This window comes from Delphinapterus leucas, chromosome 18 (genome assembly GCF_059928025.1).
Source record: "Delphinapterus leucas isolate spDelLeu-1000000601 "Yukka" chromosome 18, BTC_Dleu_Yukka2, whole genome shotgun sequence".
In the NCBI taxonomy this organism is placed as follows: domain Eukaryota; kingdom Metazoa; phylum Chordata; class Mammalia; order Artiodactyla; family Monodontidae; genus Delphinapterus; species Delphinapterus leucas.
Window position 1 is genome coordinate 73,618,065 of NC_143146.1, and position 24,436 is coordinate 73,642,500.

Here is a 24,436-nt window from a genome sequence, read left to right on the forward strand (position 1 = left end):
AAAAATGTGTATTTACAAATTAAAAATATGTATATAATTGTAGGGGTTCTAAAAGACAGTTAAGCCCAAGTTAAGTGCCATACCCCAAATACTAGCTCTTATAACTACCTTCATAGAAGACACTTAGAAATACAGCTATCATTCTCCGGTTAAATGTGCGGAAAACAACTAAACCTATAGCTCCTTCATTTCTTAAATTAAAATGAAATGTATATACAAGTCAATGGAAACTTAACGTGTGCTGCATATATTTAACACTTTCAAATACCTTTTAGACCCAATTAGCTATTTAAATTCAAATAATTTTTGTATAAAGTTTTACTTCTTGCATTACAACCTTTTTTAAATAAAAATCATGTTTTTAAAGTGATCAAGTTTTAGAGGAACCTGATTCACTCAGGATCCACTTTGTTCCACACATTACCTTCTTCTTCCTTACGATCTGAGGAAATAAAAATCTTAACATCTACTCAACTTTGCTCAAATATTTTTACATTTTTGGTCGAAGGATATATTTAAATATGTATTTTTTCACATATAATGAAAATGACATTACTCTAGTTTACATCTGAGTGCCAAAATATTTAAGGTTTCATATTTTTTAGGAAAACAATAATTTGACATATTTTCAAGGGTACTAATTTCTGGAACAGAAGTTGAAAAAAAGAGAAAATGAAACTTTATAACTGAAAATTATCACTAGGTTACACCTACAGTAGACAAGGAGGATTAAAGATCAGTTAAATCACCACTAAGGCAGGTAAATAAACTTCTATGGCCTTTCTTATTCTACAGTCTTAAAGTGAAAATACCAAGAACCTCTCCTAGGCCTTGAAAAAAATATTTATAGGTAAGAAGTAATGGAAGACACTGAAGGGATAAAATGTTTTTCTGAAAGTACAGACTTAATTTTGTTTTCCTTTGCTCATCTCCAGAGAGTGTTAAGCCATTAACTAAAAGGAGAAAATATGGAGAAATAATAAATGCAAAACCATTAATCACTCCAGTATTTTTGGAAAATATTTTAGCCTCGTTGATTGCCATTTGAATAAAGAACAATTTTTAAATAGTCGGTATAAAGAATTCAGGAATACATTTAATATAATATACTGACCTATTTCCAATGGTTCCAGACAGTAATTACTTTCATTAATAAGAAGCAGAATGACCACTTTAATGTTAGGGCTATGTAGAAGAAGAGTAAATAGTTTTAAATTAATTCATTTCATCCTAAATTTAGGTTGTGAAATCCAATTGGGACCAATGAAACACCTACCTACACTCAAGTTAGTAACAACTGGAAACCTTAAACAAATACCACAGCATTAATGGATTTTGTAATTAAATGTTTTCAGTATCTAAAATTCCCTTTGACATTTTTAACTCCTCCAGTATTTAAAAAGCCCATCTTTTAGCCTGAACTAGTCTGATAAAAGATGTGTACAAAATATTTACTTATGAGACAAGGGAAAATGTGCTGTTAGGCGAAAATCAACTGGTGCTTAATTAAGAAAGCCAAAGGGTTCTGACTGGCGTAAGGGTTTTGTTACTGTGGGTGCTTTATGAACACTGCTCTGAAGTCTGGACAATCCCTAAGAAAGTTCAGATGTATAGCTGACATGTAGATTATGCTCATGTAAACAATGTGAACACACCTCAATGGGAGAAAATCATAGTAGCATATTACTTACAAGTAAAACTTTAAGGCTACCAGGGATATTCAATTCTGACACTGCTCTCTAGGGAAGAATGGAAAATGTTTACAAATTTAACTGAACCTGAAAAGAGCTAAAGTAGAAAAAAAGGTAAAGGGACAAGTAAGGGGGAAGGAGTTGCAAGGTATATCTCAAGGCCCTCCACACAAAATTACCTTAAAAGTTGCACCAGAAAGGTATGTAATTCTTGGTTATGTTTAGTTAATAAAATGATGAACTGCTCACTGGGGTGGGGGAGGGTGAGTGGGAGATGAGTGGGAAGGAGAATGAGATGGAGAGAGGGAGAGAGGGAGGGAGAGAAGGGGAGGAGGGAGAGGTGAGGGGAAGTAGGCATTGATAAAATCCTTGGCAACGCAAGGTTATTAAGCCTCTGAATACACCTGATACTTTATACACTAAGCCGGATGCTCTGTTCCATAAAGTTGTCATTATCTTCTCTCATTCTTCTTCCCAAAAAGGTCCTTGATTTCAATATCAATATCAAAACCAATGATTTATCACCATCACTGATTAGATTAAGCCCTGCCGGCAGTACTAGTTCCAGGCTGATCTAGATAGATCTTTTGGCTTCATTTAATGTATATAAATTTCCTTTTGTTTCTGTTTTTTTAAACATTCAGGACCAAGTGATGATTTTCCAGTACAGGTTCCAGAAACATAATCTGGGTGGGTAGCTCAACCATTTCACAGACACAAGACAACCTGCTCAGCACTTACTATGAATTCAATATAATTCTGCATACATTACTTGTCTAATTAAGTTACTCAGCAGTAGGAATGGGTGATGTTAATTATCTTAGAAAACTTTCATATTTTGATATGTGTTTATGTTAGAAAGCAGAATACAAAATCTGCATGAATTTTTAGATAAAAGAGGGGAACTTCTAAGAAGATAGGGCTCTCAAAGGGTTACTCTGAACTATGCCTCAGGATCCCTGAGGTATAAGTGCATTTCTTCAAATTCTTCTCCTGCCATTTTGGGTAAACTTGGAAGAAAGTGTTGAGATGTACTGTCTTCCCTACCTCAATGACCCCTAATATTTCACATTTCTTTCCTACCATTGTTTATAATACTTTACCCAATTTGAATTACTGCTACAGATTTATAATCAAACACCTGAAAGGCAATACATCTAAACTTTTATTTTAAATGATATAAATTATTTTTTAGAAATTTATTTCAAAAGGAGGCCCTTGATGCTCTTACAGAAGTTTTTGAGTGAAAGAGCATTATCATGAACTTAAGGAAATACTACGGCCCAGATAGACTTTTTTTCTCAATAACCATTTTCTCCTTTAAATTTATTTTTATGCTTTTAAACATCCTTATATTCAATTTTTGTTCATATTTAAATTTTGCTTTAAGATTTTCAACTACACATTTGGACTATGGTACCAAAACCTAGAACATAAAACTCATAATGTGTTCAAATATGACTCACTGAAGAATACAATTTCAGGTCTGGTAAACTACCAGCAAATGTGCTGAGACTTGCTATCTGGAACTCACTGGAAACAGTTACTCAACTTACCTGGGGCTAATCCAGCAGCAGCAGCAGGAGTCCCCATGGATGGGTGAGAGAACACTTGAGAGAAGGCAGACGCATGTGCCTGGGACGCGTTACTGAGCCTGGAGGTTGCTCCTCCTTTGGGAATAAACTCGCTTGCAGTAGGATTTGGTGTCTATTTAAAAATCAAATATAGTAAGTTAACACATTTTTAAGCCCAAAAAGACAATGAATCTACTAGGCATTATTCCACAGTGCTCTATTTACTGAGTAAAATATTTTACTGAAAGCATTTACAGTGTTTTTTAGTTTTCATATTTTGGGGTGGGATAATTAAATTTCTTGAAGAAAAATTTTCATCAAATTTGAGGGTTTTAATCATTTCATTTGCAGAATTTAACTTCAGAACATGAAAATTTGCCTTTATTGTCAAATATACATCATTACCAAACTATCCTAACACATTTTAGAGAACTGGGATGTTGAAACTGCCTCAAAACTGAGCCAACAAGTTTCAAATTTAATGTCTTTAAACCACTTCTACCAGGATAAAGATCAAAACTGCCTTTATTCCAAAATTAATCACTTCCTTCTTTATAAGCACTTAAGACATTTCCCCAATAATATAGTACCATGTATTTAAATAACAGTAAAGACAAGAAAAGCACTTAAAAACAAGGCAAACACACGAGAGGACTCAACATATAAGGAAAACATAATAGAGGCTCCAATGTCTGCTAAGTATTCATGTAACTTGTTATATTAAAAAACATTTTAGTATGAGATTACATGAAAAAAATTTCCTCCCAGTTGTACAATGCCACCTCTTATCTAGTCAAGTGGCATGGTACCTTTGCCTTTAAGAATGACTAGCACGTTATAAGACTGCAAATCAATTTCACAAATGGTCTATATTTTGTCCATGTGGAAAAAATGAATATCCTAAATATTTTTCTGAAATTGTGACCTACATGCTTAAGTACAGTGAAGATTCAACACATTGATATTTGAATTCAACTTCCAAAAGGGTCGACCAAAGAGATAATTTAGTATGTTCATACTTCAGCCCACATTTTCTGTATACATATAAGCTAAGTTTAAAATACACTGAATGATGATGCAAAAAATTTAATCACTTGAAGTATTTTAGAACTGATCATTAAAATGGAAAAATATTTCCATAGAAGGCATCAAATAAAAAGATGGACTAATTACTGTACAATCCAAGAACAACTTCCCTACTCGATATGAATGACATTTTAAACTGCTAGGTTAGAGTTCAAAATATTAAATTTGGAAAATAGCAAGTCAAGAGGCTAACCTCATTTTAAACTCTAAAACAAATATTTTACTAGTTACGTTCCAGCTAAAATTAAATGCAAAGTAATAAAATACAGAAAAAATGTTAACCTGTGCTTAACTACAATATACTAGATGTACAGAGAACCTTTTACTGCCATATCTAAGACATAAAATTCTGAAGAAAAAAAAGAATCAGGCCTGAACCAAAACATATTTTCCAAAGAGAAAAAAAAAAGTCCTCTTCTGTCACTTATGTGTCTGTTTTAAAACCTTCCAAATTTAAAACACTGGCATCTTCTTTAAAAGTATGGCCAATTCCTTAATTTCTGGAGTAGAAAATAAGCCAGCGCATTTTATTGACGTAGCAATCCCTAGTTATAAAAGAACAAATGGTTACCAAGAGGATCCCTTCAGAGCTAAATCAGTGTGTACTAGTTAATGCTGAATCTGTTTTAGAAGATGAAAGTCAAGATAAAATCAATCAGATAACTTGGTAAAAGAGGTCAAAACGCAATCAGAAAACTTGGTAAAAGAGTTCAAAACGCCTAGGAGAGATGGATACTTCAGGATTACAAGATTACTAAGAGACAGCAAATTTAGACAAAGAAATTAATCTAGTCTAATCCCAAGAAAAAGTATCACCCAGTTTCCATTTCATTTATACCTTACATTTACCTTGAATAAGAGACTTTTGATTTCAAAGCTGAGTTTCTCTGAATCAAATCTATTTTAAATTAGTCTGAAAGACTATTTTTAAGGGATCCTATAAAGGAGAAAAAGGAGGGGAAAATCTATTCTACCTCCCCCAAATAAATAATATATAAAATGCCATTAAACAATAAAGGTTCTTCAAATTTATTATGATAGAAGTTATTAAAATTAACTATGAAAATGTATACACTAAACTGCAACTTTTAGGGATTCAACAACCACAGATCCAAAAAACCTACCAGCAATGAATTTTAATTAAGAAGTGAAAAGAAGGGCCTAAACCCCTCCCTCCATTTTTTTTCCTGATTTATGATGGCAAGGCATTTCCCTTGTCTGGGTGGTTAGACAGTTTGTTTTATTTCAGATGAGTTTATCTGAGATGAGAGAAAAGGTTAAAGAATTTAAATGGCAGAAAAAAGAATTACATAGTAGGTATAACACAAAAAACAAAATCTAGGAATAAGTGAGTAGCGCTACTATTATTAACAGTTAATATAAATTCCTCTAACCAGATTAGAGAACTATTAAAAATACTTAATGAGAAATTATAATAATGAGAATACTTCCTCATGATAAAATTAGTTAAAATAAGAACTATATAATAAAAGTTATATATATAATAACTATATAATAAAAAGATGCATTCTTTAAACCACTTTAATATAACTGGTTTGTAACATATATAAGGGTTTTATAAAGCAACAAAATACCATAGGCACACACCTTTAACATGTTAAAAAGAATACTTTTTTAGAGATAGATAAGGCAAAACTGGTAACTAAAACCAGTGTTCATCAGAAAATAAACGATTGGGACTTCCCTGCTGTCACAGTGGTTAAGAAGTCAGCCCGCGAGTCACAACTACTGAGCCTGCGCTCTAGAGCCCACGAGCCACAACTACTGAAGCCTGCACGCCTAGAGCCCGTGCTCCGCTACAAGAGAAGCCACCGCAACGAGAAGCCTGCGCACCGCAAGAGTAGCCCCTGCTCGCCGCAACTAGAGAAAGCAAAGGAGCAGCAAGGAGACCCAACACAGCCAAAAATAAATTAAGTTTTTTAAAAAAGAAAAAGAAAACAAAGAATTTATTTTAGCTTTAGGAGGCAAAGGTTATATCTAGAAAGAAGAGTCAAGGACTTGGGTTATATAAACTTGTCTAACTTCAACAACACTAAAGAGAATGCAATAAATGAGAAAAGGAATAGTGAAAAAGAACACCAAAGTTTTATTACTCCCACCCTGTGACTTAGATAATCCCATCATAACTCTCTAAATATGTTCCTATAATATTAAATTTGTGGGTTTTCTAACATACATATAATTATATTTTTATTCACAATTTCTAATTTCTATTCATACTTATTTATTCTTATTTGTTTATTTTTGGCTGCATTGAGTCTTTGAAGCTGTGCGCAGGCTTCCTCTAGTTGCGGCGAGTGGGGGCTACTCTTTGTTGCGGTGCGCGGGCTTCTCGCTGTGGTGGCTTCTCTTGTTGCGAAGCACGGGCTCTAGGCGTGCAGGCTTCAGTAGTTGTGGCTCGCAAGCTCTAGAGCGCAGGCTCAGTAGTTGTGGCGCACGGGCTTAGCTGCTCCGCAGCATGTGGGATCTTCCCGAACCAGGGCTCGAACCTGTGTCCCCTGCATTGGCAGGGGGATTCTTAACCACTGTGCCACCAGGGAAGCCCTCTATTCATACTTTAAGTCCTAATTTTCATTCATATCTTAAACAGCTCTAAATGTACATTTGGGGAAAAAATCAATGTTTATGTCAAACAGCAGACATTCACTCTGTGAGAAGTTATCAATAGAGTTTTAGGTTCTCACACACTTAAATTTACACCGCAACTTTCACAACCAAAAGAACCAAGTGCATTTTATTTAGTGAGTTCTTCAAACCAACATCATCCCCCAACATTTGGATATGATTCCTACCTGTCCTCTCCAGACAGAAATATACTAAGTCAAGAGTCCTGGCCTTCAGCTTAAAAAGCACTGTTGTAATTATTATCATTATATTTTAAATGAAATAATAATGTTTCAATTCAGACATCGCAACCAACCAAAATGATAGAGTGTTTCCTATTTTACCAATGACTGATAAAGGTTTTTTTTTTACAAATGAAGTAATTTTCTGATGAGGTTTCTAGCTCAAAATTAATACAACTTTATGCTTTGCTACTATTATATTATTTCTTGGAAACTGTTACTTTTAAAGTCTAATTCAGAATTTAATACTCTGCTGGACTCCACTACAATCAAGAGTACTTATTAATAACACAACAAATTAGTCCCATAAATTAAGGGACTAATTTAATAACAGTGAAACAAAATAAAAAGTTCAGCCATTAATTTTTAATTAGGTAGAATGACAGGAAGAGGTTTATACTGGATAAAAACACAACACAAAATATTATGTAATATTTCACTGCAAATATGCCAAAAGGTCTGTAAGAAAAAGAAAGTTGTCTTAAGGTGATGTGATGAATGACTGAGGAATCACTGCTATTCCTGAATATTGGTCAGGCTTTTTAAAATCGCACAGTAACCTCATAAAACCATAAAATACCCTCCTTAGTAAAGCTCCTTGTAACGAGCTCAACTTGCTTTACCTCTTAATAGCTTCATAAGCTGCTATCAGTAATCTTTCTACTCTCTGAATGAACGTGAATGACCTGGTAAATTTTTCTGAACAGCTTTATCTAGATATAATTGACATGTAAGAAACTGTACATATTTAAATGTAAGCTGTGATAACTCCTGACATAGGTAGACCACCATGAAACCACTACCCAAATCAAGAAAATGACTACATTCATCATGCCCAGAAGTTTCCACAAGCCTGAATGAAATCCCTCCCTCCTGTTCCTCTCTGCTCCACTGCTTTGGACTCCACGCAGCCACCAATAAGCTTTTTGTCACTATAGACTAGTCTGTATTTTCTAGAATTTAATATAAATGAATCTTACATACATATGTAGGTGCTGGGTTTTTTACTAGCTTCTTTCACTTTGCATCATTAAGATTCATCCTTCTTATGTTTACTTTGGGTTTAATTTGTTCTTCTTTTTCTAGTTTCTTAATCTAGAAGCTGAGATCACTGATTTGGGAACTTTTCTCCTTTTCTAATACAGGCATTTAGTGCTACAAATTTCCCTCTGATTACTGATTTAGTGGCATCCCACAACTGTTGGCATGTTTCATTTTCATTCAGTTCAAAATACTTTTAAGTCTCCCTTTCTAATCCCTCTTTGACACATGAGTAAGTCAAAAGTGTGTTTGTTATTCAGTCTCTGAATACTTGAGATTCTCCAAAGATCTGTTACTGGTTTCTAATTTAATTCTCTTGTGGTCGGAGAACACATTTGTATGACTTGTACCCTTTTAAATTTATTGAGACTTCTTTCAAGACCCAGAATTGGTCTGTCTTCGTGACCAATTTCTGTGTGAACTTGAAAAGAGTATTCATGTGGTTGCTGTGGGGCACAGGGCTCTACGAGTAAACTACCAGAGCTGCTCAGGCCTCCCATCTCCTTAATGGTTTTCTTCCTCTCACTGAGAGAGGAGTACTGAAATCCGTATCACCGTCTATTTCTCCTTGCAATTCTACTAGCTTTTGTCTCATATATTTTAACTCTGTTTTTAGGTGCATAAACATTTAAAAATGGCGTATCTATGCTCCTAATAAACTGTCCCCTTTACCTTTATCAAATGACCTTCTGTATTCCTGGTAATATTCTCTGCTCTGAAATCTACTTTTTCTGACATGAATATAGCTATGCCAGCTTTCTTTTGACTAGTGCATGGTATAACTTTTAATCTATTTCCGTGTTTATGTTTAAAGCAGGTTTCTTGTCAGCTTCATATAGTTAGAGTTTGCTCTTTTTCTTTAATCCAATTTGAAAATCTCTGCCTTTTTATTAGGATGTCTAGAAGACTTATATTTAATGTGATTACTGATAAGTTCAGGTTTAAATCTAGCTACCATGTTGTTACTTGTTTTCCATTTCTTCCACCTGTTCTTTGGTCTCCTTTTCTGTTTTCTGCCTTCTCTGGGATTAAATGATTTTTAAAATTTTCATTTTACCTCCTCTCTTGGCTTGTTAGCTATAACTCTCTCTGTTCTGTTACTGTAGTGATTATCTTAGGTTTTACAGTACGTATATTTAACTTATCACTGACTATCTTAGCCTGCTAGAGCCATAATAAAATACCACACACTGAGCAGCTTAAACCTGCGGTCCCCAAACTTTTCGGCACCAGGGACCGGTAACGTGGAAGACAATTTTTCCACAGACGGGGAGGCAGGGGGATGACTCAGGCGGTAATGTGAGCAATGGGCACCGGCAGATGAAGCTTCGCTCGCTTGCCCGCTGCTCGCCTCCTGCTGTGAGGCCCGGTACCTAACAGGCCGCAGACCAATACCGTTCCGCAGCCCAGGGGTTGGGGACCCCTGGCTTAAACAATGGAAACATATTTTCTCACAGTTCTAGAAGGTGAGAACCCAAGATCAAGGGGCCAAGAGGGTGTTTCTCCTGAGGCCTCTCTCCTTGGCTTGCAGAAAGCCATCCTCTCACTGTGTCCTCACAGCAACAGGCCTTTTCTCTGTGTGTGTGTGCAACCCTGGTATTTCTTCATCTTCTTCTAAGGACACCAATCATATTGGATTACAGTCCATCCTTACAACCACATTTAGCCTTAATTAAATCTTTAAAAGCCCACTTCTATATACAGTCATATATATTTTTTAAATGAATTTGGGGAAGACACAATTCAGTCCATAACACCAACTATCACTGAATTTTAAACTACTTCAGATATAGTGTAACAAGCTCACAATATTATACTTCCATTTCTCCCCTGCCAGACTTTGTGCTATTATCATCATATATTTTATTTCTACATATGCTATAAACCCAACAACACACTATTACCGTTTTTGCTTTCAACAGTCAATATCTTTCAAAGAGACTTACAGAATAAGGGGGACAGTTTCTTATATTTCCTCATGTAGTTACTGTTTCCAGTGTTCTTCATTTCTTTGTATAGATCCATAAGGTATTTTCTTCCTTCTGCCTGAAGTACTTTCTTTAATATCTATTAAGTACACATATACTGCACGTGAACCCTTTCAACTCTTGTATGTTTAAAAAGGTGTTTACTTTGCTTTTTAAAAAATATATAATTTTGAAGTAATTTAAAATTCACAAGTAGTAGTATCCTTCACCATCTTTCCCCAAAGATATCCTACATAACTAGAGTATATTTTCAAAACCATAAAACATTGGTGCAATAAGTTTAACTAAACTGCACATTTTATTCAAAATTTCACAAGTCTTTAAATGCACTCAATGGATTACATTCTTGCATTTTTCCCAAGAACAGAATTCTAAGTTGACATTTTTTTTCTCTTCCTATATTTTCAAGTTATTGTTACACTGTCTTCTGGCTTGTACTGTTTCCAACAAGAAATAATGCTATCACTTATATCTTCGTTCCTCAAAAATGAATATTTTTCCCTCTGGCTGTTTATCTGGTGTGCCTTGGTGCAGTTTTTACTCCCCCATGTTTCTTTCGTGCTTGTGTTCATTTGAGCTCCTGGATCTGTGGGCTTACAGTTTTCATCCAATTTGGAAAATATTTGCCCACTGTTTCTTAAAATATTTTTTGTTTGCCCTTCCCCCACCCTGCTTCAGTGACTAAAAATACAAGTGTGTTAGGCTGCTTCAAGTTATCCCATGGCTCACTTTTTCTCTATTTTTTGGATAGCTTCTATCACTATGTCATCAAGTTCACTAATCTTTTCTGATGCAATGTCTAATCTGTCATTAATCCCATCCAATACTTTTCATTTCAGACAAAGTAGTTTTAAATTTTAGAAGTGTTATTTGGATTTTTTAGTAGGTCTTCCTTGTCTACACTAACATGTTTAATCTTCCCCCTAGTTTCCTGAACACATGGAGTCTTGTTATGATAACTCTTCTGATGTTCTTACATACTATTTATGTGTTATAATTGATTACATTTGCTTCTCTTTATGGGTCATATTTTCCTACTTCTTTGCACTGCTGGTAATTTTTGATCAAATGCCAAATATTGTCACTTTTATCTTTTTGGGTGCTGGAGATATACATATATATATATATATATATATTTAAGGATGCCTTGTTTTTTTTATTTTTAATAAATTTATTTACTTTTTATTTATTTTTGGCTGCGTTGGGTCTTCGCTGCTGCACGCAGGCTTTCTCTAGCTGTAGCGAGCAGGGGCTATTCTTTGTTGCAGTGCTCAGGCTTCTCATTGCGGTGGCTTCTCTTGTGGAGCACAGGCTCTAGGTGTGCAGGCTTCAGTAGCTGTGGCGCACAGGCTCTAGAGCGCTGGCTCAGTAGTTGTGGTACACGGGCTTCACTGCTCCGCAGCATGTGGGATCTTCCTGGACCAGGGCTTGAACCCATATCCCCTGCCTTGGTAGGCGGATTGTTAACCACTGTGCCACCAGGGAAGTCCTAGATATATTTTTATTGCTATAAATATTCTTGAGCTTTGTTCTCCATTGTCATTAAACTGATTAAAAATCAGTCTGATTCTTTCAGGTCTTGCTTTTAAGCTTTATTAGTTAAGACTAGGGCAGCATTTATTCTAAGGCTAATTTGGTCCCACTACTGAGGCAAAAGACTTCCCATTACCCTACTTAATGCTTCATGAATTATGATGCTTTCCACGTTGGCTTGTGGGAATAGGAACTATTCTTGGCCTTGTGTGAGCTCTGAGAATTATTTCCTGTAATCTTTTCAGGAATCTCTTTTTCCAGTTCAAGTAACCTCCTCACTCATAGCCTCTGATCAGTGCTCAGCTGAAGGTGCAAGGAGAATCTCTGTAAGTGTCCGAAGTTCTATGTATGAGCTCTCTCCTCTCCAGTACTTTTTTTGTGAACTATATCCGGCTTGGCCTCTGTAAACTTCCAGTTTGGTCTCCCTAATTAGATAGATCACTAGGCTCCACCCGAGTTCCCGCTCCAGGCACCAGGCTCAGAAACTGCCCACCGAACAGTGAGCTAAGGTAATCACGGGGAGCTCACCTCATTTGCTTCCCATCTATCAGGGATCACTGTCTTTCACTGCCTGATATCTAATGTCTTGAAAACTTGTTTCATATATTTTGGTCAGTTTTTTAGCTGTTTCTGGAGGGAGGGTAAGTCTAATCCCTGTTCTTCCACCTTGGTCAGGAGACAAATTTTGTGGTGATGTTTTCCAAACATAAGGTATTCCTAATTTGAGCTTAAGTTATAAATATATAAAATTTAGCCAACTCCTTGTTTTGGCTAGATCAGACACCCACCAGTAAAGAGATGTTTTGCAACTATTAATTCAAACTACTTATGAGCAAATCAACTACTTCCCTATAAAGCTGGTTTTTCAAGTTTTGTTGTGCTTCCTATACAATCTCTTTCCTAAACAGATAAATTATGTCACAACCATCTTTCTGATAATGCAGTTATCTTTGAAGCATCAAGTCAGCATCAAGTCATGCAGTCTATTCTACATCCTAAATATTTCTCAAATTCAACTATTTCTACTCATGTCATTGTCAGTGCCCTAGTCTAGGTTACCATCATCCCAACGGACCAACTTGACTCCAGTCTTGCACAACTCAAATCCATCTTCTACTTTCAGCCAGGATAAAAGAAAGAGAGAGAAGCAGAAAAAGAGAAGGAGGAGGAGAAAAAGGAGGGGAAAATGGGAAGAAAGAAAGAGAAGGAAAGTTTTATTTAATGACTTAATTGCTGAAATCCAAAGACTGATCAGGTCAAGTCTCCACTGTCCTTGACTGAATTAAATCATTAAAAAAGAGACAGAGATAAAACGTTGATACTAATCGTGGCCATATCTACTTTTTTCCAGAACGTATGACTCCAATCTCCCATCTTCACTACTATTCTCTCGGGGCCTAGTTTTGGACTAAGTCAAAAGATTCATGCTCAAGGTAGAGGGCTCTATGTATGTCTGTGTGTGTCTGTGTCTTGGCAAGGGCAGAGAGCAGTGAATTATCTGGAAAGGCAGAAGAGAGGATACTGATAATGAAGGAGAAAGGCAGGGATAGGCAAGAATTTTGCCTTGATAAAATTATCTAAAAAGGCATAAAAAGATGAGACTTATAGACATAAAGAACAGCACTATTCAGAGCGATTTTTACTAGTCTTCAGTGTTCATGAATAACACAGAATAAAGAGGAACAGGGAGAGACAGAAAGGAGAAGTCAAATGGCTAACCAGAACCTCCAAGTTCATATTTCTACATGGTTTTTTGTTGTTGTTGTTGTTTTTTGCCTTAGTGGGTTGTTATTTCTCCAGATTTCAAGCATGTCCAAATACGGTCAATTTAAAATTTATCACAATATACTCAACTTCTGGGCTATTCAGAAACTTAATATTTTAAGACCAGTCAAGTTTCATCTTATAAAAGTTAACATATAACACTACTACTAAAAAAAAAAACCAAAACAACAACAAAAAACACTACTACTATTGTGAAATTAGTCTAATATCACAATTTACAAATTTTCTGAAGTAAACTGGGCCTTCTGATAAAACAACCCAATAGAGGAAATATGACTCTCTAAACAAATCAGATTCAAATTGGTGGGGACAGTGAAGGAAAGTTGACTACTACTGCTTACAAGAGATTCACACCATTGTTCTTTTAAATATAAGTTCTCCTACTAATAATCTGACTGTCTTAAGGGCAAAGTGGCATGTGTATGTCAGAACCTGCCAGATGAAAGTCAATTAGTAAGAGGCTTTATGTTATGGTAGAGTCAAACAAAAACATTTCTGGGAACTCAGCTTAAAGTCACTCTCTCTATATAAGAGTGTGAAACTATAGGCGCATTAACTTCCAAAGACGCTCACTAGTTCATCTTTCATAAAGTTTGTCAGAAATGGGTAACGCTATTCTTGAGAATAGTTTGATACTATGTATCAAAATGAAAAACAAGCATATCCTTTGACCTAGTATTCCTACATCTAGGAATTTAGGCTAAGAAGAAAATCACCCAAGTAGAAAAGATTCCATTTAGCACAGTTTTTTTAAATGATTTTTTAAAGTGGTGGGGGGAGGGATAACTAAAATATCTATCAATAGGGATCTGGTTATGTGGATTATGGTATATACAATAGTGTGTAGCTATTAAAAAATCATGTGAATTGATATATTTTTATCTACCATGAAAATAGGCCAATACCACTACTGAGAAAAAATAAAGTAAAATTAGGCTACAATGCAGCAATTATACTAAATTGCTTTTTGTAAAATGGTGTGCATATGCCTAAGAGAACGGGTTGGGCAGGGAGGGAGGGAGAGGGAGAATGTGTGTATGTGCATGTGCACAGGTGTGTAAAAGGATTCTAACTAAAGATGCTCACTGAAGTGCTAAAAGAAGATTCTATCTCTAGGTGGTGAGGAAATGGGACATTTTTGCTTCCTCCTTTGTACTTCTCTGTAGTACGTGAATTTTTTTCAATAAGCATATATAACTTTTACAAAAAAGTTTTAAGAAAGTTTGTTAAGATTTGTAAATTATGAAGCCACTTACACTACTCCCTTTTCTTTGCATATCATCATCACTGAATGGAGTGGTATTAAGAATTCACAGAGAATATGCAATATTCAAATTGAGACGAGTAGGACCAATGTATATAAAAAAAGCAAAATCTGTATCTGGAGGATAGAAGGCATTTAAAAACAAAAACAGAGGGGCTTCCCTGGTGACACAGCGGTTAAGAATCCACCTGCCAATGCAGGGGACACGGGTTCAAGCCCTGGTCCGGGAAGATCCACATGCTGCGGAGCAACTAAGCCCCTGCGCCACAACTACTGAGCCTGTGCTCTAGAGCCCGTGCTCCACAACTACTGAAGCCTGCACTCTAGAGCCTGCGAGCCACAACTACTGAGCCCGTGGGCCACAACTACTGAAGCCCGCGCGCCCTAGAGCCCGTGCTCCACAATGAGAAGCCACCGCAATGAGAAGCCCGTGCACAGCAACGAAGAGTAGCCCCCGCTCGCTGCAACCAGAGAAAGCCCACGTGCAGCAACGAAGACCCAACGCAGCCAAAAATAAAATAAATAAAATAAATAAATTAAAAAAAAAAACAGATGAAATGCTTGCTCTTCCATTAAAAGTTATTTACATGTCAAAGTTCTCCAATAACAGTAATCATTAACCATCACAGAGGTATTCTCAATATTCTACCTAGTTAATTCTTAATATTACTCTCCCTATTTATGTGTCAATTATTGGGTTGGCCAAAAAATTCGTTCGGGTTTTTCCATAAGATGTTAAGGAAAAACCCAAAATGAATTTTTTGGCCAACCCAGTATCTCAATAAAGTTGGGAAGAAATATTACTCTCCCTAAAAGAAGCAAAAATATCCATTTAGGTCAGTTAACGAGTAATCCAGGAGACAGCAAGACCATCACCACATTCCAGAGAGGAAATAATTACTTTACACAGCTATAAGTATCTTGTATACCTATGTACATCTTCTATCCATAACTATATATCAGTAAAATCTATTTGTCACATTGCATAGTAATAGAGACTTACTTGGAGGCATTCTCTCTAACCAAGAATCCTGCCACATTTAATCACAAAATTTAACATATATTAAGATTTTTCAAACATTTTTCCATAATGATATTTTATGTCATGAAACTATACCAAAGGAAAACTTAAGAAAATGTACAAAACTTAAATTCAGGACTAAATTTGGCCAAATACTCATCTCACCAGATAATCGTTAATCCAGGTTAATTCATTCAACTAGTTGAATAGCTAATAATAAAAGATAATGTGCTGGGCACTGTGCTAGGCACTGTGGAGAACAAAATATTTGAAACATAGGCACTACGTTCTAGAAGTTCACAGGCTGGCATTTCACAGGTACAGAATGTACCCTGTACCCAATTCCACACTCCCAAGAGCTCAGAACATCCATGTATCAAAAAAGAAAAAAAAAAATTAACTACCTATAGTGTGCCATTCACTGCTAGCCTGTAAGTTATATACACATTAATTACAGCAATGTGAAGTGCTACGGAAAAGTGAACAAATGCTTAGAGCTGTCTAATTAGGTCGTAAGACCATATGCTTGAATCGAATCCTAAAAGACAAGTTTGCTGAGTCAAGGCAGAGAGAAGGGCACAGCAAGCAAAGAGAATGTTCAAAGGCAGAGGCAGGAAGAGCATGCTGCTCTTCATCGTGCTGCAGGTTGTTCAGTAGGTCTGCAGCAGTAATCTGAGGGATCAAGAGGCACCTTGATGCCTTTCTAAGAGACTTGGATTGTATTCTAATGACAAAGAACAGATGACAAAGATGAGAAATCAACCAAGTAGCGGTCTGAATGAAAAGACCAGAAGCAGGAAACCAGGTAAGAGACTACAATAGTAATAGTCCGGGTAAGAAGTGGAGGTGAGCCTAAACTGTACTTTGGTAACATTAAAAGTGAAGAGAGGGCTTCCCTGGTGGCGCAGTGGTTAAGAGTCCGCCTGTCGATGCAGGGGACACGGGTTTGTGCCCCGGTCTGGGAAGATCCCACATGCTGCGGAGCAGCTGGGCCCGTGAGCCATGGCCGCTGAGCAGCTGGGCCCGTGAGCCATGGCCGCTGAGCCTGCGCGTCCGGAGCCTGTTGCTCCGCATCGGGAGAGGCCACAACAGTGAGAGGCCCACGTACCGCAAAAAAAAAAAAAAAAAAGTGAAGAGAATTTCAAGGTAGCACAATCAACAGATCTTAGTGGCCAAAGAATGTGACAGATATGGAAGATGGAAGAATGAAGAACTCACAACTGGGTGATATCAATAACCAAGACAGAGAGTGGGTATATAGCTGTGAATAAGTGTGTACAGATGTGTGTGAGTGAAAGAACAGGTTTGAAGGAAAAGATATAGTATTCATTTCAGACACACTGAGTTTTTAAAGTCTTACGCCATACAGATGAAGATGTTCAGAAGCAGGTAGTGTGTATGTATGTGTGTGTGTGTGTGTGTGTGTGTGTGTGTGTATATATATATATATATATATATATAGGAGTCAAATGTGACTAGGGAGTAGCTGAAGTAATGAAGATAAGTGAGATCACCTAGGGGCACTGTGTGCAGAGACAGGAGAGTCAAGGACAGAGCTTGGGAAAGTTCCTGAGGGCACAGCAAGGGACAAGAGGTCCCTGAAAGAGACTAATAAAGAACAGTCTCAGAGCTAGGAGAACAATAGTTTCAAGGAAAGAGGAACTGACGACAATATCAAATGCAGTAGAGGTCAAGTAAGAATTGTGACTTTTGGTAGTTAGGTAAGTTACCAAAAAGAGTCTCAATAGAGTGGTGAAAGTGAAAGGTAAAACGCTGGGAATTAAGGGATGAATGAAAGGTGAAGAACTAGCAACAAGCAGGAAGCAGTTCTCAAATTGTATCACACATCTCAATAGAGTGGTGAAAGTGAAAGGTAAAACGCTGGGAATTAAGGGATGAATGAAAGGTGAAGAACTAGCAACAAGCAGGAAGCAGTTCTCAAATTGTATCACATAGTTTCCCAAATGTACTGACCACAGAATATTTCCTCATGTAGCACTCCTTGGTACTGGAAGACCAAGCTAGGAAGAAGACATCAATGTCAAGGGAGAGACTGTCTAAAACTGAAAAGGGATAAATAATGAAATAAATTGCTAGAGGGACTAAAGACAGGTTCTGAAGGATATAGTAAAGGAACACCTGTTTGTTTGCAACCAAAGGAAAAATAGTCGGAAAGGGTGTAAGTGAAAATGTTGTACATAGTTAGAAAGCCAACATATGAAGCAATTCATTCTCAACGACCTGTTTCCCTCCTCTGAAGAACACAAGTCTCTTTACTCAAAAGTGACAGAGGGGATGAACAGGTCTGAGGTGAATGGTAAAGGTTTAGAATAGCAGCTGCAGAGAAGAGGAGAAAAGAAGAGGGTCTGAGATGGGCTGTGGGTGAGAAATCAGAACTTATATAGTAACATCATTTTAGCTGCCCCACAGTTCTATAACTTTTCAAAGTCCTGAGGAACCCTGAGTAGATGGACTGAAGCATCACTCTTATAAATTCCAATCCACTCCATCTAAAGCCCAAAGGATCTCATTTCCTGGGGCATAGAGACTAGAAATCTTCTGAAATAACACCAAAATTCAGTAAGTAACTAAAGACTGAAGCACATGCAGTGAGTTTCCAAAACCTCCCTGGGATCTTAAAAGCAACAGTAACAAGCAACTAGAATTCACAGCTGAATTTGTGGGCCAAGAGATTTTAATGTGAGCATTCTTACAAATTAAATACTTATAAGAAATGCCATTTAATCAGACCACAAGGGGAAAAACACCATCAAAAGAGATGTTAACAAGTATGAATCTCCTAATACACCCAATAGTCCAACAGTTCTCATTCATTTACATCACTCTGGGGGTAAACTAAAACAACAGTAATACTAATAATTTATGATTCATAACTCCACTATTTCCAAAAGTCTAAGACAAAATGAGACTTACATGTTACATAAAGTCTTTTATATATATAAATATATATATTTATATATAAGTAAGACTTTATGTAACATGTCATTACTTTTAGGTACATCTTAATCTGCAATACTCTGAGAAGTTTATAAAACCATGCATTTCCCATCCTTTCATTCAAGTTGACATCTGATTGTTACATGAAGGATGGGAACACATTGTTATCCCTTCAAAAAAAGCATTTTTAAAGTAATTTTTTAAACTACTCAAGTGAGTCAGCATTAAAATGAGAGCCCCTAAGAGACACTTAATGTCACTGCCTCCTTCCATATATACCACAATGCCACGCACATCTGAATATAAATAACTGAGAGCACCCTAAATAAACAAAAACCAAGTTTAGGAGGGATGAGGTCAAATTGGAGGAATGGACATTTATTTAATATCTACTGTACAAATAATAGATTCAAACAGAAAGCTGAATCCTCACAATAATTCTATAAAGTAGGTGATGAAATAGTTCAATCTTGAGCGGCATTTGAACCATAATCATAGAACAAATGTAAAATCTCAAATTCACATGCAGATTGGTCAGGCAGAGGAATGGGCAATCATCTGGGCAGAGGCTAAGGAAAGATGAAAGTGAACCTGCACTTCAGTGAAATAAAGAACTGCTGATGCAGAGTTTTAGGTGACCTTCCATCTACCACCTGCTCGGTGTTTAGACTGAGACCATGAGAAAAATACAAAACAGAGGAGCTTTGTCACATAATAACACTGTCAGGAAGTAAGACTAGTACCAGGCTCAGAAGACTGAAAAATATCAAGAATATTTCTACAATGTTAAATTTTGAATTAAAAAAGAAAGAGAAGATCGTCTAACATTTCAAAAGAAATCACCACCCTATGTTCTAAATCAATTGTGATAATTAAACTAAACAATAGTAATATACGATGGCTATAAATCCCAGACAACCTATGATCAATTTTTCAAAATATATAACATTCTTAAAATAAACTACCACAAATTTCACATATTGCCTAAGAAAATAAAATTATACAATGACATTTAGAGACAAGCAGAATACCTTAAGGGTACAAAAATAAACAACACATGCCTAGTCACACATATTTACAATTCAGTTGGAAAAGACAGGTAAACAACCAATATAAGAGAGAATGAAATAACATTAAGTATTGTGAAAAGAGTAAAAAAAAAAAACAAACTTTTTTTTTCTTTGAGGTGTTTGAGCAGGTATTTACAGAAAAGGTAGCATTTGAGCTACTCTCAAAGGAAAGGGGGGACTTCCCCGGTGGCACAGTGGTTAAGAATCCACCTGCCAATGCAGGAGACACGGGTTCGAGCCCTGGTCCAGGAAGATCCCACATGCCGCGGAGCAACTAAGCCCGTGCGCCATAACTACTGAACCCGTGCACCACAACTACTGAGCTTGCGCTATACAGCCTGCGAGCCACAACTACTGAAGCCCGTGCACTTAGAGGCTGTGCTCCACAACAAGAGAAGCCACAGCAATGAGAAGCCCGTGCACCGCAGAGAACAGCAGCCCCCGCTTGCCACAACTAGAGAAAACCCACATGCTGTAACAAAGACCCAACGCAGCCAAAAAAAATAAATTAAATAAAAATAAATTTAAAAAAAAAAAAAGGGAAGAAAGTTTTTTTAGGCTCTATTAACAATGGTACAGAGATAAAAAGGTACAGAGAACTGACAATGTATTTCATATTATATGAGGTATAAAAGATTCCATATGATTAGAATTTAGTACATGTGGACAGTTAAAGAGAGATAGCCCTAGAAAGGCTGAACAGATCCTGAAGGGATGTGACAAAAATTATTCAGAAGATACACTGAGGGTACATATGTCAGTTATGTTTAAAAACAAAAAGAAAGAAAAAGGAAAGGATAAAAAGATACCGTGGAATTTTAAAGAATGGGGATTAGAGGCAGACAATATAGCAGGAAAATCTCAGGATATAAAATTTAATAGATCTGGAATCCCAGCTCTACCATGTACGAACAATAAGCCTTGTCTAAATTGCAATTTCCATATTTTTCAAATGGGGATAATATGTCACTATTGTGGTAAAGCCTTAATATGATGGCAAATATAAATTGTCCAATGTATCATCTTTCAATTAATGGGTAGTCAAACCTCAGTAGTTTCCTTTTCATAATAAATGGTAGAATGTGGGAGAAGACAGGGAAGAAATGAAGCTATGTAGTCTCAGTGACCGGGAAGATGATAAAGCCATTAACTAAAGAAGGAATATAAAGAGAATATAAAAGAAGCAGTTAAAAAAAAAAAAGAAGCAGTAGATTTGGAGAAGAGAAAAATACACTGAGTTCTAGACTTGCCAAATTTGTAGTGATAGAGGGATATACATCTACATGCAAAGATACCAGAAGGCACGAAAGAGTTGGGTCTTGAACTGAGAAGACAGTTCTAAGAGAAATAAAAATTTAAGAATCTTAGGCATACACGGGAAAGCAAAGAACAAGTGAGCCAAGAACAGGAGCTCACAAAGAGCAGGGATGAAACAGAGTCAAGAATGCGTGGTGGGGACTTCCCTGGTGGCGCCGTGGTTAAGAATCCGCCTGCCAATGCAGGGGACACGGGTTTGAGCCCTGGTCCGGGAAGATCCCACATGCCGCGGAGCAACTAAGCCCATGTGCCACAACTACTGAGCCTGTGCTCTAGAGCCCGCAAGCCACAACTACTGAGCCCGTGTGCCACAACTACTGAAGCCCACGTGCCTAGAGCCCGTGCTCTGCAACAAGAGAAGCCACCGCAATGAGAAGCCCGTGCACCTCAACAAAGAGTAGCCCCCGCTCGCCGCAACTAGAGAAAGCAATGAAGACACAACACAGCCAATAATAAATAAATAAATAGGCAAGCAAACAAAGAAACAAGAATGCATGAGGAAAGAGCTTCAAATAAAAAAGTGGCCAGCAGTATTAAGTACTGGATAAAACTGTTGGATTTGGTGATTCAGGAGACCTCTGACAAGCTTTGGGATTTGTTTCCAGCAAAATTTTTGCTAACACCAAACTCCAAGCACTGAAGGAATAAATAGGTTGTAAAGAAATCAGAGAAAAGACTAGAATCTATTTCAAGGGTCCCCAAGTGGGAACTCCACAGAAGTAGTAATGGAGACCAGATGGGTATGATCAATATTTCAAACAGCCATATGAAAAATAAATTTGACCTCCACCAAGCTACCTCCACAATATAAGAAAAATATTAAATTTCTTTGATTCTCTGATTAGCATATTATATATTTTAGAATGAAAGCATGAATCACTATTTTACAAATGTCCTGTGTTCAGTAGACAGACTCTTTCATATCACAAGATTCTTGGTAGAAAATAAATAAAAAGATTATTAAGTACTAAAAGGCTGGGAATCATAGGGCTCTTGAAAGAAATCCAGCACTGAAGAGAATAAATGCAATTATGAATGATCCAGGTAGAAACTTTCAGAGAAAGTTTCTGTTGTTGTTTTAAGGTTTTTGTTAGTTAGTTGTTTGCTTGGGTTTTTTTGTTTTGTTTTCAGAAGTGGAAAAACTTGTTTTTCCAAAATTTGTTTTCCAAAAAGATGTTAGGTCAAGATTAAGAAATCAGTGTAAACAAATATTTAAAGTTCCAGAAAGAAAGGCAGTTAAATGTCACTGAGAAAAAAAAAAAGATGAATCATGAGGAAAAAAGACTGACCTTACAACTACTGTGGAGTTATGCATAAGCTACAGTCCATGTCTGGAAACCTACATACCCATTCTCATCCTCAAAAAAAGTTGTCCTACAGAAGTTCAGTTAACCATTTAGACAATTACATCAATCATAGCTCTAGTACAACTAGAACTACGTTACACAGAAGTGAAGAGATTCTGAAGCCTGACAAACATGGGTTCAGAGTTCTGTTCCTCCACCGACTACCACTTAACCTTAAGGTTACTTAGCTTCTCTGAAGATGTTTCTTCATTTAACAGTAACAACTGTCCCATAAGAGACCAAAAGAGACAATACATGTAAAGAGCTTAGCACAGTGCGTGGCACAAGGTAACCATTTAAGAAACACAGCTATAATCACTAAAATAAAATATAGATAAATATTTTTCTAACCTTAGGATTGAGAAGACCTAAGCTTTAAAAGGAAAGGAAACAAATGAAACAGGAAAGATTAATATATCTGGCTACACAATCCTTTAAAATTTTTATATGTGAAAAATCTTTAATATATTTGAAGGTAAACATAATACAAAATTAAAAGGCATAGGTACAGAATTGACTTATATAAGTTACTTTTCTCATACAACAAAAAGATAAAAACCCCAATAGAAAAGAAAATTGCACTGACATACTCTTTGCTCTAAATCAACAATACCAGGTACCCAACTCAGGAATCCACAAAGACAGTAATGGACACCGGGTGGGTATTTTTCAATGCTTCAACACATGACTGATAGTGTAAGGCATTCTTGCCCCTCCAACATCACATCAAGCTAATAAGGCATTCCTTACATCCTTAAAAAAGAACTATTTGAATTATCTGAAACACAAAATAATATTAGTATTTGAAATATTAGATTCAGACAGCATCAATTCAATCTTTAGCACACTGAATGCAAATCTATTATTAGCTTTTTAATTAAAAATAAAGCATAATCCTAGCATATATTCTTTAAACAAACCTAATGATTTTTCAAGCTATGCTAAAGAGAAGTACCTTGGAACTGCCCCTGAGATACGGGAGACAACGGGGGGCGGTCAAGTGGCCGTACCTCTGCATCATCCGTGTTTCCCCTGCAACCTACATGCACTTTCACTTCCACCTGTAACTGTCCTTACGTAACTGGAGCCCAATTTATTTTCAGACTTTCTTTTTAAAACTGGAAAATAATTCTAACAATCCACATCAAACCTCTCTCCTGATCTCAGAAAGAAGAATTCAGTACACATTCTTCATAAAGGATATGTCCATTATGAATTCTTATTCATAATGGACATATCCCAAACTTTCCACGGAAATTTTAAGTATTTGATTATGTGGACCACCCCCCTCCATTTCCCTGTTTTTCTTTATATTTAGAAAAATACTATGAAATTTTCAGTTGAGACAAATAACATGTTTTGCAGTATTTTGGGAATAACTTTTTTATTTCTGTGCCCAAGGTAACACAGATACTGCTATGGCATTGACAGTGAACAGACCAAAATACTGTGGAACCCCTTCATAACACAAAGTTGCTGACAGAAATAAAACCAAGTTGTTGACTCTGTTATATCTTTTCTGTGTGTGATATGTGTATGTGGGGTTATAGGCTTTTGGCTAGCAATATATTAAAAAAATACCAATGTACTGAGAAAGTTTGGGATGAAAGATATTCTATTTCCAGCTAAACTGAAATTTTGGTCAACAGAGCTATTTTATACAATTACCAATTTCTTTAAATGAGACTATAATAATTATAATCCAAATTAAAATGGAATATAATTCAAATTATTTTGTAAGTACTTCAGATTCAGAGTCATACAAAAGCTAGCCTTTGAGTTATAAAAATTCATTTTCATTAGCACAGATAATGCAAAGACTGAAATGTATAATAACTCTAAGACAACATACTATTGAAGTTGGTTTTACAGCCAACACTTGACAAGTTTACATA

The 24,436-nt window shown here is 36.3% G+C and overlaps 1 protein-coding gene across 1 annotated transcript in view; it reads right to left on the reverse strand.

The window, feature by feature from the left end:
- Positions 1-24,436, reverse strand: part of PAN3 (poly(A) specific ribonuclease subunit PAN3) — a 117,641-nt gene that overhangs the window by 63,561 nt on the left and 29,644 nt on the right. The window contains 1 exon segment of the mRNA XM_022574545.3: positions 3,248-3,398. Within this exon segment, the coding sequence (XP_022430253.2) occupies positions 3,248-3,398 (151 nt within the window).